The sequence below is a fragment of the Palaemon carinicauda genome, chromosome 7 (genome assembly GCF_036898095.1).
Source record: "Palaemon carinicauda isolate YSFRI2023 chromosome 7, ASM3689809v2, whole genome shotgun sequence".
NCBI lineage: Eukaryota > Metazoa > Arthropoda > Malacostraca > Decapoda > Palaemonidae > Palaemon > Palaemon carinicauda.
In genome coordinates, this window is record NC_090731.1 from 84,345,572 (window position 1) to 84,360,114 (window position 14,543).

The 14,543-nt window shown below is 42.9% G+C and overlaps 2 protein-coding genes across 3 annotated transcripts in view; one reads left to right on the forward strand and one right to left on the reverse strand.

The window, feature by feature from the left end:
* The first annotated feature begins 2,073 nt into the window (after positions 1 to 2,073).
* LOC137644417 (piggyBac transposable element-derived protein 4-like) lies at positions 2,074 to 3,672 on the forward strand. The gene is made up of 2 exons (XM_068377396.1): positions 2,074 to 2,236; positions 2,594 to 3,672. The coding sequence occupies exons 1-2, from the start codon at positions 2,074 to 2,076 to the stop codon at positions 3,670 to 3,672; spliced, it is 1,242 nt and encodes a 413-aa protein (XP_068233497.1).
* Positions 3,673 to 12,527: 8,855 nt separating this feature from the next.
* LOC137643952 (protein tramtrack, beta isoform-like) overlaps positions 12,528 to 14,543 on the reverse strand; it is an 82,860-nt gene continuing 80,844 nt past the window's right edge. For both annotated transcript variants that reach the window (XM_068376741.1, XM_068376740.1), the window contains exon 3: positions 12,528 to 13,379. In XM_068376741.1, the coding sequence (XP_068232842.1) occupies positions 12,543 to 13,379 (837 nt within the window). In that variant the 3' untranslated portion in view covers positions 12,528 to 12,542. The remainder of the gene's footprint in view (positions 13,380 to 14,543) is intronic.

Genomic DNA, 14,543 nt, shown 5'->3' on the forward strand with positions numbered 1-14,543 from the left:
ATGCAAATTTAAAATTTTGAATCGTACTTACACCTACCTTATTTTCCTTAGGTTTAAATGAACTGCTAGGACTAGGTTTACTAGAGGTTTTAGTGAAGGTCTTATTCCTATTGGAAACAGTTTTAGATAAAGTTTTGATAATTTCATTATTTGAAAGAATGTCAGATATATTAGGATAATTGGTATCTAATTTGTGAACCAACTCTCTCTTTACAGGTATGGGGAGTTTATTAAATACTATATGACTCACAAATTTATGCCCAGAGGACCCCACCCAATAAATCAATATTATGTGCTTTCAATTCATGCAGATAGGATTTGATTTCGTTAGAAGTAAACTTTCACCGACGAGAATTCTTGATCATATTCAGCACTTGGAGCAGCACTCAAAATGTTCTTAAAAGTCTCGTCAATAATATAATTTACGTCAAGGAATTCTTCTTTCAACATTTCAATTGCCAAGTGGTAGTTACGGTCAGAAATAGTCAAATGCTTAACTACCTTCAAGGCATAGCCCCTAAGGTACCCATGTAAATATATTTGTTTGGCAGAATCAGACAAATTTTTTCTGGACCCAATGACATTATTAAATTGATTAAGAAATGAATTGAAAGCAAATTTATCTTTCTCCTCACCACAAAAGATTCCACATTCTAAAGGAGGAGGTTTCCCATCAGACATATTCATTCTAGACATCATTTCTAAAACTTTATCGGCAGATAAGTTGCCAGAAGCCCCACTTGACTCACTTATATATTGTTCATATTGGTCAAGCTCTATACTAACCTGAATGCTATATTCTGCCTGACTATCAAACTCCTCATCATAATTTTGTTTATTACTGTTCATTATTTCATGCATCTCCAAAACATTATTCATTTATTTATCAGTGTTTAACCTGCTCGATCTCTTTTTCGATTTCAGTTATTTGAGTCTTTTACAAAAGGAAGAAGTTAACCTATTATCACCAAGAAGCTCCGTTAGCTTCCTCAAGTAAATAGTTATTTTCCGTTTGTGTATTCCCGGCATCCTCCTCAAGGATGAAATAATATTCATAGAGTCAACAAACTCTTCCTCTTTATCAGACATGATTACTTATATAATTATAATTAATGGATTTAATATCAATAACCTGCAAATATTTAAAAGATAACAGCCCACCTAAAGTTATCGATGCTTACTAGTTACCGAGTACATTATATATGAATATGAAAGATTATATGTTACTGATTACGTCGCACTTGAGTTCCATATTGGTTTCCATTCGAAATACCGAGCGACAGTTAGCCAGTTAGCCGTTTCTATAAAATCACTTATTTCACCAAACGATAAACACATCGAATTCACCTCCGGAATATTATATGGAATGCATAGACAATTTTGGAATTATGTTGGAATTTATTTTAAGTCCAACCTTACTTATATTTAATGAACACAACAATTATTCAAAAACCAAAACAACTTACATCAAATAGTAGATCCACTAGTAAAACTTTGTGACATTGCCCTACATTACCCTCTTCCCTAGACATGTCCAAAGATACAGAATAATATAGATCACTTATCACAAAAGGTAGATGTTGACGTGTTCCAAAATTGTCGTGGTCTTGGAAATAGAACGTTTAGTTTTGTTCAGCGTTAATATCCTAAGAAGATGCCGGCCTTTCCACTGAGTACATTTTATTGGAACTGTTCGCCATGGCTGTGGTAACCTCCGAGGTAATTTACTTGACAGGCACATATTACGCACGCGCGAACTTAACACTAGAACAACCAAGCGGTCATTTTGACCGCATTTTGATTTTCGGATGCATAGAGCTATTATAATCTTTCCCCAACAAACTTGATACTCATTGACTTTTCCTAACTTTTCATGATATATATTGATAATTGAAAATTAAAATATGCTATAATCCTTTGAGATATATTAGGTAATACCTAGAACGACCGAACGGTCATTTTATGGTAGTGCCCCAGTCAAAACGTTTGGCAGCGGGTATTCCCGGCGCCTGTAAGTCTGGTGGCGTGTTATTGAAATTCAGTCAGTTTCCCCTGAAGTACTAGAGTTTAAACATGTCGAACAAACGCTCTCTGTCGAATGATGAAATTGTGACATATTTGTCAACACTATCTGAATCTGAGTCTGAAGGAGATCCGATATCTGAAGATGAAGAAAACGAGTATATCCCCAATCAAGAGAGTTCATCTGAATCTGATGATCATCATGACAATAGTGGTAATGAAAACGAACCGTAGCAAAGCACTGTTGCTCTTTCAAACAAAGAAGATACTCTAGATGTGCCAACAACTTCTACTACTATTCTGACTGGCAAGGATGGAACACGATGGGAAAGTATTGATCAGATTCTTGTCAATGCCGGGAGAATTACCGCCCAAAACATAATACGAGAAATACCGGGACTAACATCCATTGCCAAACGTCAAGTTTTTCCTGGACAAGTTCTGAGCGCTTTCAGATTATTGATAGATGACTTCATTATCAAACACATACAAAAATGTACAGAAACTGAAGCGAGAATGAAATTGAATGATGAGAATTGGAACATATTTGAAGAGATTTATGCTACTATAGGCATTATGTATGCCAGAGGAGTTCTTGCAAAAGGACAATCTGTTGAAAACCTTTGGTCAGTAAAATGGAGGCCTCCCTTTTTCCGAGAGACAATGTCAAGAGCACGTTTCAAGGAAATTATGAAATTCCTAAGATTTGATATTCGATCATCACGATCCATTCGAATGCAAACTGACAAATTTGCTATGATTTCAAAAGTTTGGGAGAGGTTCATCAAAAACAGTATTTCTTGTTATAGGCCTAGTGAAAATATAACCGTAGATGAGCAGTTATTTCCAACAAAATCCAGGTGTCCTTTTACCCAATATATTGCCAGTAAGCCTGACAAGTTTGGAATAAAATTTTGGTTAGCGGCCTATGCAAAATCAAAATACCTTCTAAATGGATTCCCTTATCTTGGAAAAGACAAGAGTCGTCCATCAAACCAACCACTCTCGGAATACGTCGTTCTCAAGCTCACAGAATCATATACAGGGAAAGGGAGAAATGTGACCACCGATAACTTTTTCACATCTGTGAAGTTAGCTGAAAAATTGCTTGCTAAAAATACAAGCCTTGTCGGGACTGTGAACCGTATACGAAGGGAGATCCCAATTTCCATAAGAAATACCCGTGACAAGCAGTACAGCTCACAAATACTAAAGCATAATCAGTGCACTTTGACAGTGTATCAGTGCAAGAAAAATAAAAATGTTCTCTTACTTAGTACAGTCCATAAGAAGGTAGGAATTGGAAATGATGCCAAGAGAACTCCAGACACCATTAGTTACTACAATAATTCGAAATTTGGAGTTGATATCGTGGATAAAATGGCAAGATTATACACTACAAAAGCCGCTTCACGAAGATGGCCTGTCCAAGTTTTTTATAATATATTATATTTTTCTGGTATCAATGCCTGGATTATCTACAAAGAAGTCACATGTGAACTAATTTCCCGTCGTGATTTTATTCTTCAGTTAGCTGAGGAACTTCAGAAAACCTTCAAGAACATTCATGCCGAAGGAAACAGTGAAAGTGATGCTGATACTTATGCTGACGCAGATGTTTCAAATACCTCAAACAAGAGAAAACAATGACAAATAAGACAGTGTAAAGGGAATAAGACAACAGAAATCTGCTGTAAGTGCAAAAAGTTTGTACGAGGCCTGTCTAAAAAGTATCCGACCTTATGCCAGAAAAAATATTTCACATACCTGACAGGATTTCTACCCTAATCCCCTTCAAAGTAGGCCCCTTATGCTTGCACATACTTATCCCACCGATCCATCCACTGCTGGAAACACCTATGGAAGTCTTCTTTTGGAATGGTGTTCATCTTCGCCGTCGCGTTCCGCCTTATCTCTTCTCTACTCTCAAAACGGGATCCTTTCAGTGGCGTCTACAATTTTGGAAACAACCAGAAGTCGCAAGGAGCCATGTCTGGAGAGTAGGGAGGTTGGCGAACGACTGGAATTTTATGTTTGGCCAAAAAATGTTGGATCAATTGGGATGAGTTTGCGGGGGCGTTTTCGTGATGCAGCTGCCAATTTTTCGCCGTCCACATGTCTGGCCTTTTGCACCGAACTACGTCACGGAGACGCCGGAGAACATCTTGATAGTACTCCTTTGTCACTGGTTGTCCTTGCGGTGCGTATTCGTGAGGCACAATTCCACGGATATCAAAGAAGACAGTCAGCATCACCTTCATTTTGCTTGGCACCTGTCGCGCTTTTTTCGGCCTTGGAGACTCTGGATGCTTCCATTGCGACGACTGTCTTTTTGTTTCTGGGTCGTACCCGTACACCCATGACTCATCTCCAGTTATCACGGTGTTCAGAAAATGAGGATCAGTGTTGGCAGTGTCCAGAAGGTCCTTTGCAACTTGAAAACGGAGGTCCTTTTGTTTCGGCGACAATTACCAGGGCAAAAATTTCGCAGCCACTCTGTGCATGTTCAAATCATCACGCAAAATTGCATGTGCGGAATCTGTACTCTCTCCAACCTCTTGGGCAATCTCCCGCACGGTTGAACGACGATCATCATCACCAAATTTCGCACCCTCTCAACAACAGCTGCACTCCGAGCAGTTTGGGGCCTGCCAGAACGCTGTTCACTCTCTGCTGATGTGCGGCCATTTTGAATCAGTTGAACCACTCCTTAATTTGTGTTACACCCATCGGATTTTCTCCAAACACCTGTTGAATCTTACGAATAGTTTCGCTTTGAGAATCACCAAGCTTTTGACAAAATTTGATGCAGTATCTTTGCTCAACACGTTCAGTCATCTTGAGAGAATCGGTAATCCGACAGAAACGTTGTGTAGCACCTCACTCAGCGACCGACAGGCAGCAACATATGGGCTGGATGGTGGTGAAAAAATTCAAGCATGCACATGAAGGTGTCTTCCTTCACTGTGCAGAGTGGTGCCACGCTATCTTCTCTATTTCGCACGGGAAAAATAAAGGTCGGATACTTTTTAGACAGGCCTCGTATGTGGGAAATGTACAAACATTGTCATCAAGAAAATCATTTGTGTAAAATGTAAACAGTAAATCATACATTGTAAGGATTGTAGTGAAATATATACAAGCACACACACAAGGCACTTCCCCCAATTTTGGGGGGTAGCCGACATCAACAAGAAACAAAACAAAAAAGGGGACCTCTACTCTCTACGTTCCTCCAGCCTAACGAGTGACTCAGCCGAGTTCAGCTGGAATTGCTAGGGTGCCACAGCCCAACCTCCCACATTTCCACCACAGAAATATATATATATATATATATATATATATATATATATGTTTGTGTGTGTATGTGTTTTTTATGTATGTGTAAGAGGGTTTATGTGAATATTGAGCATAGAACCTACCTGTATTTTTCTGTATCCATGTTGATATCTAAATTTCAGCAGCCTTTTTAGTTATTATAGCAATTGTAATCTTTATTAATTTCATTCTTTAATATTGAGATTTCCTATTGAACAAAAATAGTTGTACCCTTCAATGGCATTGGTTTAAATAAAACATAGCTTGTTTATTTCATGAACCGTTTTTCATTATCCAAGAATGATCAAAAGTTACCAAAAATAAATTAGGAATTATAAATTAAAAAATAATAGCATAACTGCAGAGGAAATTCATGTGCGGTCATTTTGACCGCTTGGTCGTTCTAGGGGGTTAACCATCAGTGGCTGTTCTAGTGTTAAGGCCTATTACGAAATTACTAATTTAAGTAATTCAATTCATAAGTTTAATTTCATTATTCATTTTACTTATCATTAACACTAATAGTTACTATATTAAGTAGCATTAAGTTATTTACTTTTAATTTATTAAGAAAAATAGGTAAAGCTTCGAGTCAAGCTAACAACCGAACGGCTATTCCCCACAGTTGGACACAAATATCAATCCTTTCCGATTGAATGAATTAATTTAACGTTAACTGTATTCCTTATAAGGAAACAGTTTTGCTTTCCATTTCTTTTGCAACTTTTACCTCTATAATTTATTTTTGGTTTCTAACAAAAACTAAGAATATTTACGAGTATAGACTGTCATAGAAAGACTATAAACAGATGCAAATAGAAGGACTTGTCTAAGGCCTTTGTCCTACAGTGGACTAGTTACAGCTGATGATGATGAAAATGACAGTACTTTGGTTCCCGATAATTTAAATTCGCATGTGTTACATATCTTAGCATATGTAACACATATTACGGGGCGTGACTCACAACCTAGGGTTGAGATTTTCAAAACTCTGTTTATTGCTTTTTAGGGTAGTATAATGTCTATGTTTTATTTGTTCCGTAACCGAAATACAAACCACGCTATTAAAATAGGGTATTACTTTCGGCGTAGCTGAAATGACGAGCCATTAAATTTTTAACGAGGGCTTACTACCCCCTCGCTAGTTAGTGAGGGGGTAGGGGAGGAGTAGCTAGCTACCCATCCCCCCTCAAACACCAGTGAACTAGTTCACTTTGCTTCTGGCTCGGGTGATGAACAGACATGTCTGCTCTCACCCTCGCGTATTGACAGCCTTAATCTTTTTTGCTTTTTCTTTCAGTTGTGTGTTTGGAAGTTGGCCTCTCTTCATCATGCGGAAATACCCCATTACCAGACCGCCCTTGTGGGAATTATATGTCGGCGGTCGAGACGGATCCTCACACCTTGTGTCCATTCTGCAGGGGCCAACGGTGTGATAAGGATACAGTTTGTTGTGAGTGTAAGGAGTGGTCTACCTCCCAGTGGGAGAGGTTTTCCCGGCGCCGAAAGAAGAAGTCTAAGCGTGATCTTTCTCCTTCAAGGATCTCCTTGAAGAAGGAAATCTCCAAGGACTCTTATTTCGTTGCCCAAACCTCCTCCGAAGCTCCCACTCGATCGGTCTATCCCGAGAGGCCGTCGAGTGGTAGAGTAGGCCGTACTTGTGTTGACCGACCTCAGGGTTCGGGAGAGGGAGTTGCCTCCCATAGCGAGGCAGCTCCTCCTCCTCCTCCGGGGGAGAATTTATATAATGTTGCTAATGATGATTTATTGCAGCTTTGGGCTTCCTTGGGGCTTAAGGGTTTGCCCTCCAGGGAAGCCCTGTTTGACCTTATCCAGTAGAGAGCAGCTGTCAAACAGTCGTCGGTGATAGCGGAGGTTGACCCTCTGTCTATCTTCGACGTTTTTGTGGCAGAGGCTTCCGGTGAGTTGGGTCAAACCTCTGCCTTGGGTGCTGATGTTGCTGAAGGCTTGGTTCCCCCCTCCGAACATCCTTCGGGGGAGGGGTCAAGTCCAACGGTCTTTACTGCAGGTGTTTCTCCCCCTCAGGAGGGGAGTTCACTTACAGAGACTCCTCTTCGGAGGACTGCCGATGGTGTTCCTGATGCCCCCAGAGGACGTATCCGACGCAAGGCTCGTCTTCCTCTTCGCCGTAGAGACCTTCCTTCTCCCCACAAGGAAGTTAGGAGGCGCCATTTCGACTCCTCGCCTTCGCAGTCCCCCGCAGAGGATCCTCCTCACCGTGCTTTGACCATTGCGATCTCCTCCGCCTGCTAGACCTGCTGACCTTCCTTCACCGTTCCTGGCACCGTTCCTGGCAGCTGACGCGCTGTGGGCGCCCACGCATCCCGTTTTCAAACGGGTATCGGTCCCTTCTGGGCAGAAGGTGCTTAAGTGCCAGGTATCCCCTGTGCGCGCACACTCTCCTGCGCGCAAGCGCACGCCTGTTCCTGATGTTCCTGAGACAACTACCCAGAGACATCCTACGCCAGGGACAACGCGCCAGCGAGCTCCTGCTGCAGAATCAACGCACCAGCGCTCTCACCGATCTCCTGCTCGTCAGCGCTCACCTGCGCCCCAGCGCTCTCCTGCACGCCAGCAATCTCCTGTACGCCAGCGATCTCCTACTGGCCAGCGCACAGCTGCACGCCCTGATCTTGTTACGAGCCAAGCGCACCCACGATCTCCAGCTCGCCAGCGTTCCCCTCCTGCTCGCCATCGCTCGCCTGCGCGCCCTCCATCTTCGGATCTGAGCACAGGAAAGAAGATTCGCCCCTCGCCTTCTCGCCAGCGATCTCCTGCGCGCCCTCGGAACTCGCCCACCCGTCAGCCCTCGCCTGCGCACCATCGCGCCCAGTCACCTTCGCGCACAGGTTCCAGTTCCTACCGTGCGCCCTTCCAGAGGCTTCCGAGATACTACACGCCCACGAGCAGTCTCCTCCTCGCGCTTCCACGCTTGCTGGTCCTTCTGCGCGCCCTCTGTCTTCGGCGGACCGCGCCCCTGCGCTCCATCGATCTCCTGAGCGCACACGCGCACCATCTCCTGCGCGCCATCGCTCCCCAGCACGCAATCGCACCCACGAGCCTGCTCGCCGTAATTCACGTACGTGCCCACGCGCACCATCACCTGTGCGCAGTCGCACACCTGCACGCCCTGTGCGCCATCGCTCGCCTGCGCACCATCATTCTCCTACTCGCCAGCACTCGCTCGCGCGCCCACGCGCTCCCTCGCCTTCATCTCCACATGCCCGCGCGCGATCCTGGGATTATTCCCTCGCGCGAGCCCAAGTGCGATTCCCACCAGGTTTCGCAATGCGAGCTACCGAACGAGTCGTCAGGAACGAGAGCAGCTAGGTCGTCTTCACGCTCCAACCCCCCGCAAGCGCAAACCAGCGCACTCGCAGGAGGATGGGAGATCTTCAGATAGGTCCAGGCACCCATCTTCTTCCCTTTCTTTTCAGGCAGGCCATGTTGTAGTCTCTACTCCAAAGGATCGCCCGATTCCCTTCCCTCTAGAGGGAGTCTCTGACACTGCGTCTGTCAGTAAGCAGCCATGGTTTGAGTCCCTTATCAGAGCTGTCGTCCAGGCTGTTAAGCCTGCCTTCTCTGATTTGGGACCCAAACTAAGGACAACTCCAACCCCTCTGAAGAGGAAGAGAGGAGTAAAGATCGTGGTGACTTCTCCTCGGGTCAAGCTGGCTCCCAAGAAGTCCGTCAGGAAGGCTCCTCCCCCCCCCAGACATTTTCTCCTTCCCCTGTGGACGAGGTTTTTCCTTCCTCAGGGGAGTCTTCCGAGGTGAGACTTTCTCCCACCGCACCAATGGGAGCAACCCCACCTCGAGCAGGGGAATCGTCCCGTGTTTGGGGCGGAGAAGACCCTTCAGACTTCGTTGCTGGAGTCCTGTATCCCTCCTAGGAGAGAACCGAAGGACTCGAAGACCATCCCGAAGTCTTCTTCCAGGATTCGACCAGAGCCAACGAGACCCGTAGAGAACGTCTACGTGTCCCCCCAAGAAGAGCCTTTGGGGACGGGAGACTTCGCTGCCGATTCTCCAGGGGGAGAGCAGCAAGAGTCAGAGTATGCCTTCTGGCAGGTCTTGACTCTGATGAGGGATCTCAACAAGTTTCCGGACCCGGAGATTCCCCCTCGTGAGGGCAAGGACACGGTCCTGGACCAAGTCTTTGGCACTCAGAAACCCACTAAGGCCAGTGCGGCTCTGCCCTGGTTCCAAGGGGTCAAGAGTGCCAGAGATAAGGCTGAGGTCCAGCTCTCCGAGCTCGCCTCCTCCAGCCGTTCCACAGCTGGCAACAAGCTCCTCCCGCCTCCTCGTGTCCACCAGAGGAGGTATTTTGAGATCATGGAGGAGCCTTGTTTAGCTCTTCCATTGCACCACTGTGGAAGAGCTTACCAAGGGAGTTCCTCTTGATAGACTCTCTAGCCGGCAAGTGATTTTCTCGGCGACAGAGATCTTAAACCAGGAGAAGGTTGTGAAGTGTGCCATGCAGGCTACTTCGTGGCTGGATGTCTGGTTGGGGTCTCTGGACATCCTTTTGTGATCCAAGGATCTGTCCAAGGAAAGCACTAGGAAGGCACCCGCACCATTGAGTTTCTGGCCCACCAAGTCTCGAACTTGTGGGCCAATTCGATCTTGAAACGACGTGATGCGGAGGTAGAGAGGTTCCATTCGAAGGTCTCAACAGTCGAAGTCAGCAAGCTCAGACACTCTTCCCTTATGGGAAAGAGCCTGTTTGAGCCCAAGGATGTGGAACAGGCAGCTGAGAGGTGGAGGAAATCCAATCAGGATTCTCTCCTCCAAAGGGCTCTCACATTGAAGCCCTACAAACCTCCAGCACCTCAACAATAACCTCATCAGTCCAAGATGACGAAACCGGCAGCGGCAGCGAAGACAACGGTGTCCAAACAGCAGCCCTTTCCTGTAAAACACAGGAGAGGCAAGAAGTCCTCCCAAGAATCCTAGGGGGAGCGGCCGAGGCCGCAAATGCTAGGATTGGCAATCCCCCTGCATGTCCACCAGTGGGGGGATGCCTACAAAGTTGCGCAACCAGGTGGCAGCAACTCGGGGCCGATTCCTGGACGGTTTCTGTAATCAGTCAAGGGTATCGCGTCCCGTTCATAACATCTGTTCCTCCCCTGACAGCGAATCCAGTGTCGTTGAGCTCCTATGCCATGGGATCGGCAAAGGGGCTAGCCCTACAGGCAGAAGTCGGGACCATGTTAAAGAAGGATGCTCTCCAAGAGGTCATCGACGGGTCCCCAGGCTTCTTCAGTCGACTCTTTCTTGTAAAGAAGGCGTCTGGAGGCTAGAGACAAGTCATCGACCTCTCAGCTCTGAACAGGTTTGTCAAACAAACTCCGTTCAGAATGGAGACAGCAGACACGGTCAGACTTGCAGTGAGACCACAAGACTTCATGTGTACACTGGATCTGAAGGACGCGTACTTCCAGATCCCAATCCATCCGTCTTCAAGGAAGTACTTAAGATTCAGCCTAGACAACAAGATCTACCAGTTCAAGGTGCTGTGTTTCGGTCTCTCCACAGCACCTCAGGTTTTCACCAGAGTGTTCACATTCATCTCTTCATGAGCACACAGGATAGGCATTCGTCTACTTCGTTATCTGGACGACTGGCTGATCCTGGCAGACTCGGAGTCGACCCTTCTTCGACACCGAGACAAGCTTCTGGGACTTTGCCAGATCCCAATCCATCCGTCTTCAAGGAAGTACTTAAGATTCGGCCTAGACAACAAGATCTACCAGTTCAAGGTGCTGTATTTTGGTGTCTCCACAGCACCTCAGGTTTTCACCAGTGTGTTCACCCTGATCTCTTCGGGAGCATACAGGATCGGCATTCGTCTACTTCGTTATCTGGACGACTGGCTGATCCTGGCAGACTCGGAGTCGACCCTTCTTCGACACCGAGACAAGCTTCTGGGACTTTGCCAAGATCTAGGGATCATGGTAAATCTCGAGAAGTCTTCTCTGCTTCCATCTCAACGACTGGTATATCTAGGCATGATCTTGGACACCAATCTCCACAGAGCCTTTCCATCAGATGACAGGGTAGCAAGGCTGAGGAGGGTCGCAGATCCTTTCCTCAGACGAGAAGAACTCCCAGCCCAATCGTGGTTACGTCTCCTCGGTCACCTTTCCTCTCTGGCCCGTCTAGTTCCACATGGGAGCCTCAGGATGAGTTTATATATTATGGTTAAGCTGAAACAATAACTGTATTGACCAAGAAAAATACAATTTGTCCGGAAAAAGAAACCATGAAAATATGTTAACGCTAATCTTGTGTAAATAAGGTACAGCGTCACCCATTGCCAGACAATAAAGAAATAAAGCGTGAAATTTATCCAGAAAAATATAACAGACGAATATGATGTATCTAGCCGTCAGTAAACAAAGTCGCTAATCTTGTGTAACCACCATCAGTCATATATGTTTGTCCAAATCATTTGTGTATATGATACATTCTTAGTTTATATGTTACGATAAAGCTGAAACAATAACTATATAGACCAAGAGAAATAAAATATGTCCAGAAAAATAAAGTGAAAATATGTTAACACTAATCTTGTGTAAATAAAGTACAGCGTCACCTATTACCCGTCAAATAATAAAGTACAGCGTCACCTATTACCCGTCAAATACATTTGTCTTATTTATTTGTGTGTAAATTCATGTATTCATAATTATTGTATTACGATTATTCTTTCTTTATGAAGGATAACCAAATATTTTCCTTCTTTTCAAATGTAGCACAAGAATATCTGGTAAAATTCATGAAAAAGTGATATAACAAATGCTACAGGTGAAATATGATCTTTTTATTTTCTTGCCACAAAGCACATATAGTACTCCGAAACATATAACATATGAATAAAGGGGAAGATTAATTGAATAACCTCAATATGTATCACCGGCCTACCTTTTACCCTACAATTGTGGAGAGATCTTTCACGTAGGCCTAGATGAATTATTGTTAATCCTTAGAAGCTTAAGAAAACCAATGCCATATCAAGTAATCAAGCACAACTACCTTAGTATTCCATAGCAGGAAATACTAATAGATATACTTTTCATTCACTATGCTCCCATTTGTTTTCTTTGTAAGATATATTCTACTTTCATAAAGCTTTTCTACTAACTCATTTTACTTTAATATGATTACCTATAACATATACTAATATTTAATATCAATACTCCTTACAAAACTATCAATATCAGTATATAACATATAATAAAATATAGTATAGTACATAATATAATCAAATATAATATAAAAGATACTTACAACCTCAGGTTCTTGTTTAGACTGATGAGGGTTCTGTATTCCAGAGGGACCTGGAGAGGGTTCTTCAGCAGAATTGGTACTCGGTAACTGGTCTCGGTGTGGTGTAGTATCACCCGAGGATCCCTGCCCACTATTAGGTTGTTTAGAACTAAGACTAGGTGCTGAATTATTTTCACTAAAGGTACTATTGGCACTATGTACACTGGTTCTACTGTCCTCATCTAATGTTGCCTCCACAGGGGGCATGTTAACTTGAGAAGCACCAGAAGGGTTTGGGGGATGGAGGGGCGAACGAGTTCTGGGCACTGAGGGTGTTTGTGGGAGAGGAGGAGTAGGTTGGGGTGGTGATCTTTCACGAGGCCTTGGTCTTTTTGCAGGTGGACTATGTTCCAAATGCACTTTGTGATCTCTCTCCTTTTCTCTATCACGTTCTCTTTTGGGAGCAGGTGGGTCATCTGGCACTGCTAAGCCTTTTATTTGTAAGCCCTCCGCTGTTTTAATCAGAGACCCTAGACTAGATTGAGGAACATTCACTTCACCATTGTACATAAAATCTAATAGGGCTTCTAGGTCCCTAGCAGTCACATCTTTCATATACACAATAGGATGTTTACTTGGCGACCTTGTAAACATTTGCTTAAAATAATCACTACAGGTACTTAGTACAAACTTGTGCGCGGCATAAAGCTTCCCACCGCAGGCTAATGTAGCATCAACAAAAATTTCCTGAAAGGAAGAAAGAAAGGGATGTAGTAAGAATATTTAAAGGAGTAGGGCAACAATCATGCATATGAAAACCAAGTAAATTTAAGCAAATATAAAAGTGAAATTTTCATTAGACAGTGTATAAACTTCAATCTTCAGGCTGTCGTTTAAAATTATTTGAATGAGATGCATTCATTTAGCTTCTAGTAAGATCTGAATGAAACAGGACCATGTATCATGTATTTCAAATAACACCAAAATGTAAATGCTTTTTGGCCAATGAAAAACTTCTTTTAACAAATATATTAACAAATACATTTTCTCAATTCTACACAACCACTTTTTCTTAATTCTGAAATGTCATCAAGAGTATTCAGAAAACTGCTGTACCATCCAGGTTTTGTTACTCAACAAACAAACTTTGATTATTACATAAGAATAACTTAAGCTCTTGTCATCATATAACCCAAACTCTTTTCTTAATGCTAGTTACAGAAGATTTATAATGGCTTCAACAGATTATTCCTTATTATTATCTAAGAAATGAAGATTTACCATATATACAAAAAAAATATATATATATATATATATATATATATATATATATATATATATATATATATATATATATATGGTGTGTGTGGGTGTATGTATGTATGTACAGTAGGGTCCCGAATTATGCGTGTTCGAATTATGTGATTCCCCATTTATACGGTCGGTAGTTTAAAAAAAAATTGTCTTTTTAGGTATATTGGTAGCCCTAAAAACAATGCTTGGTAATAAATGTTATCAAACAATATTTATCTTACATTTTATTAACATAATTTCATAATAAATAGCCTCTTAAAGGATAAAATTCCATATCAACAATGAAATCAACTTTTAACTATGCGAATCCAGCTGACAAAATGTAAACAGAATTGTGATTACATTCTCAGCAATCTTTATCTTTCTCTAACCTTTCGATAATTTTAATGGTATTGTTAATGAAGGTATATTCAAGCATTATTTTTATTTAGTATAGAACATATAAAAGCTTTTGTTTTCCCTGTGGGTATCCAAGGTTTTCACACGTAGGCTGGGTTCGTTTATCGGCAGTGAATAGCGTAAATTTCGGTAACAAGTCGGCAATATTTTGTCATCTTCTAAACAGTATAGATTTGCTTTACAATGATTTGTTTTGTA

What these genes read in the sequence shown, in the direction of transcription:
- LOC137644417 (XM_068377396.1), top strand. Translation starts at nt 2,074, where the DNA reads ATGTCGAACAAACGCTCTCTGTCGAATGATGAAATTGTGACATATTTG. An exon ending in TGATCATCATGACAATAGTG is followed by an intron (nt 2,237 to 2,593) that starts GTAATGAAAACG and finishes ATGCTACTATAG; the next exon opens with GCATTATGTATGCCAGAGGA.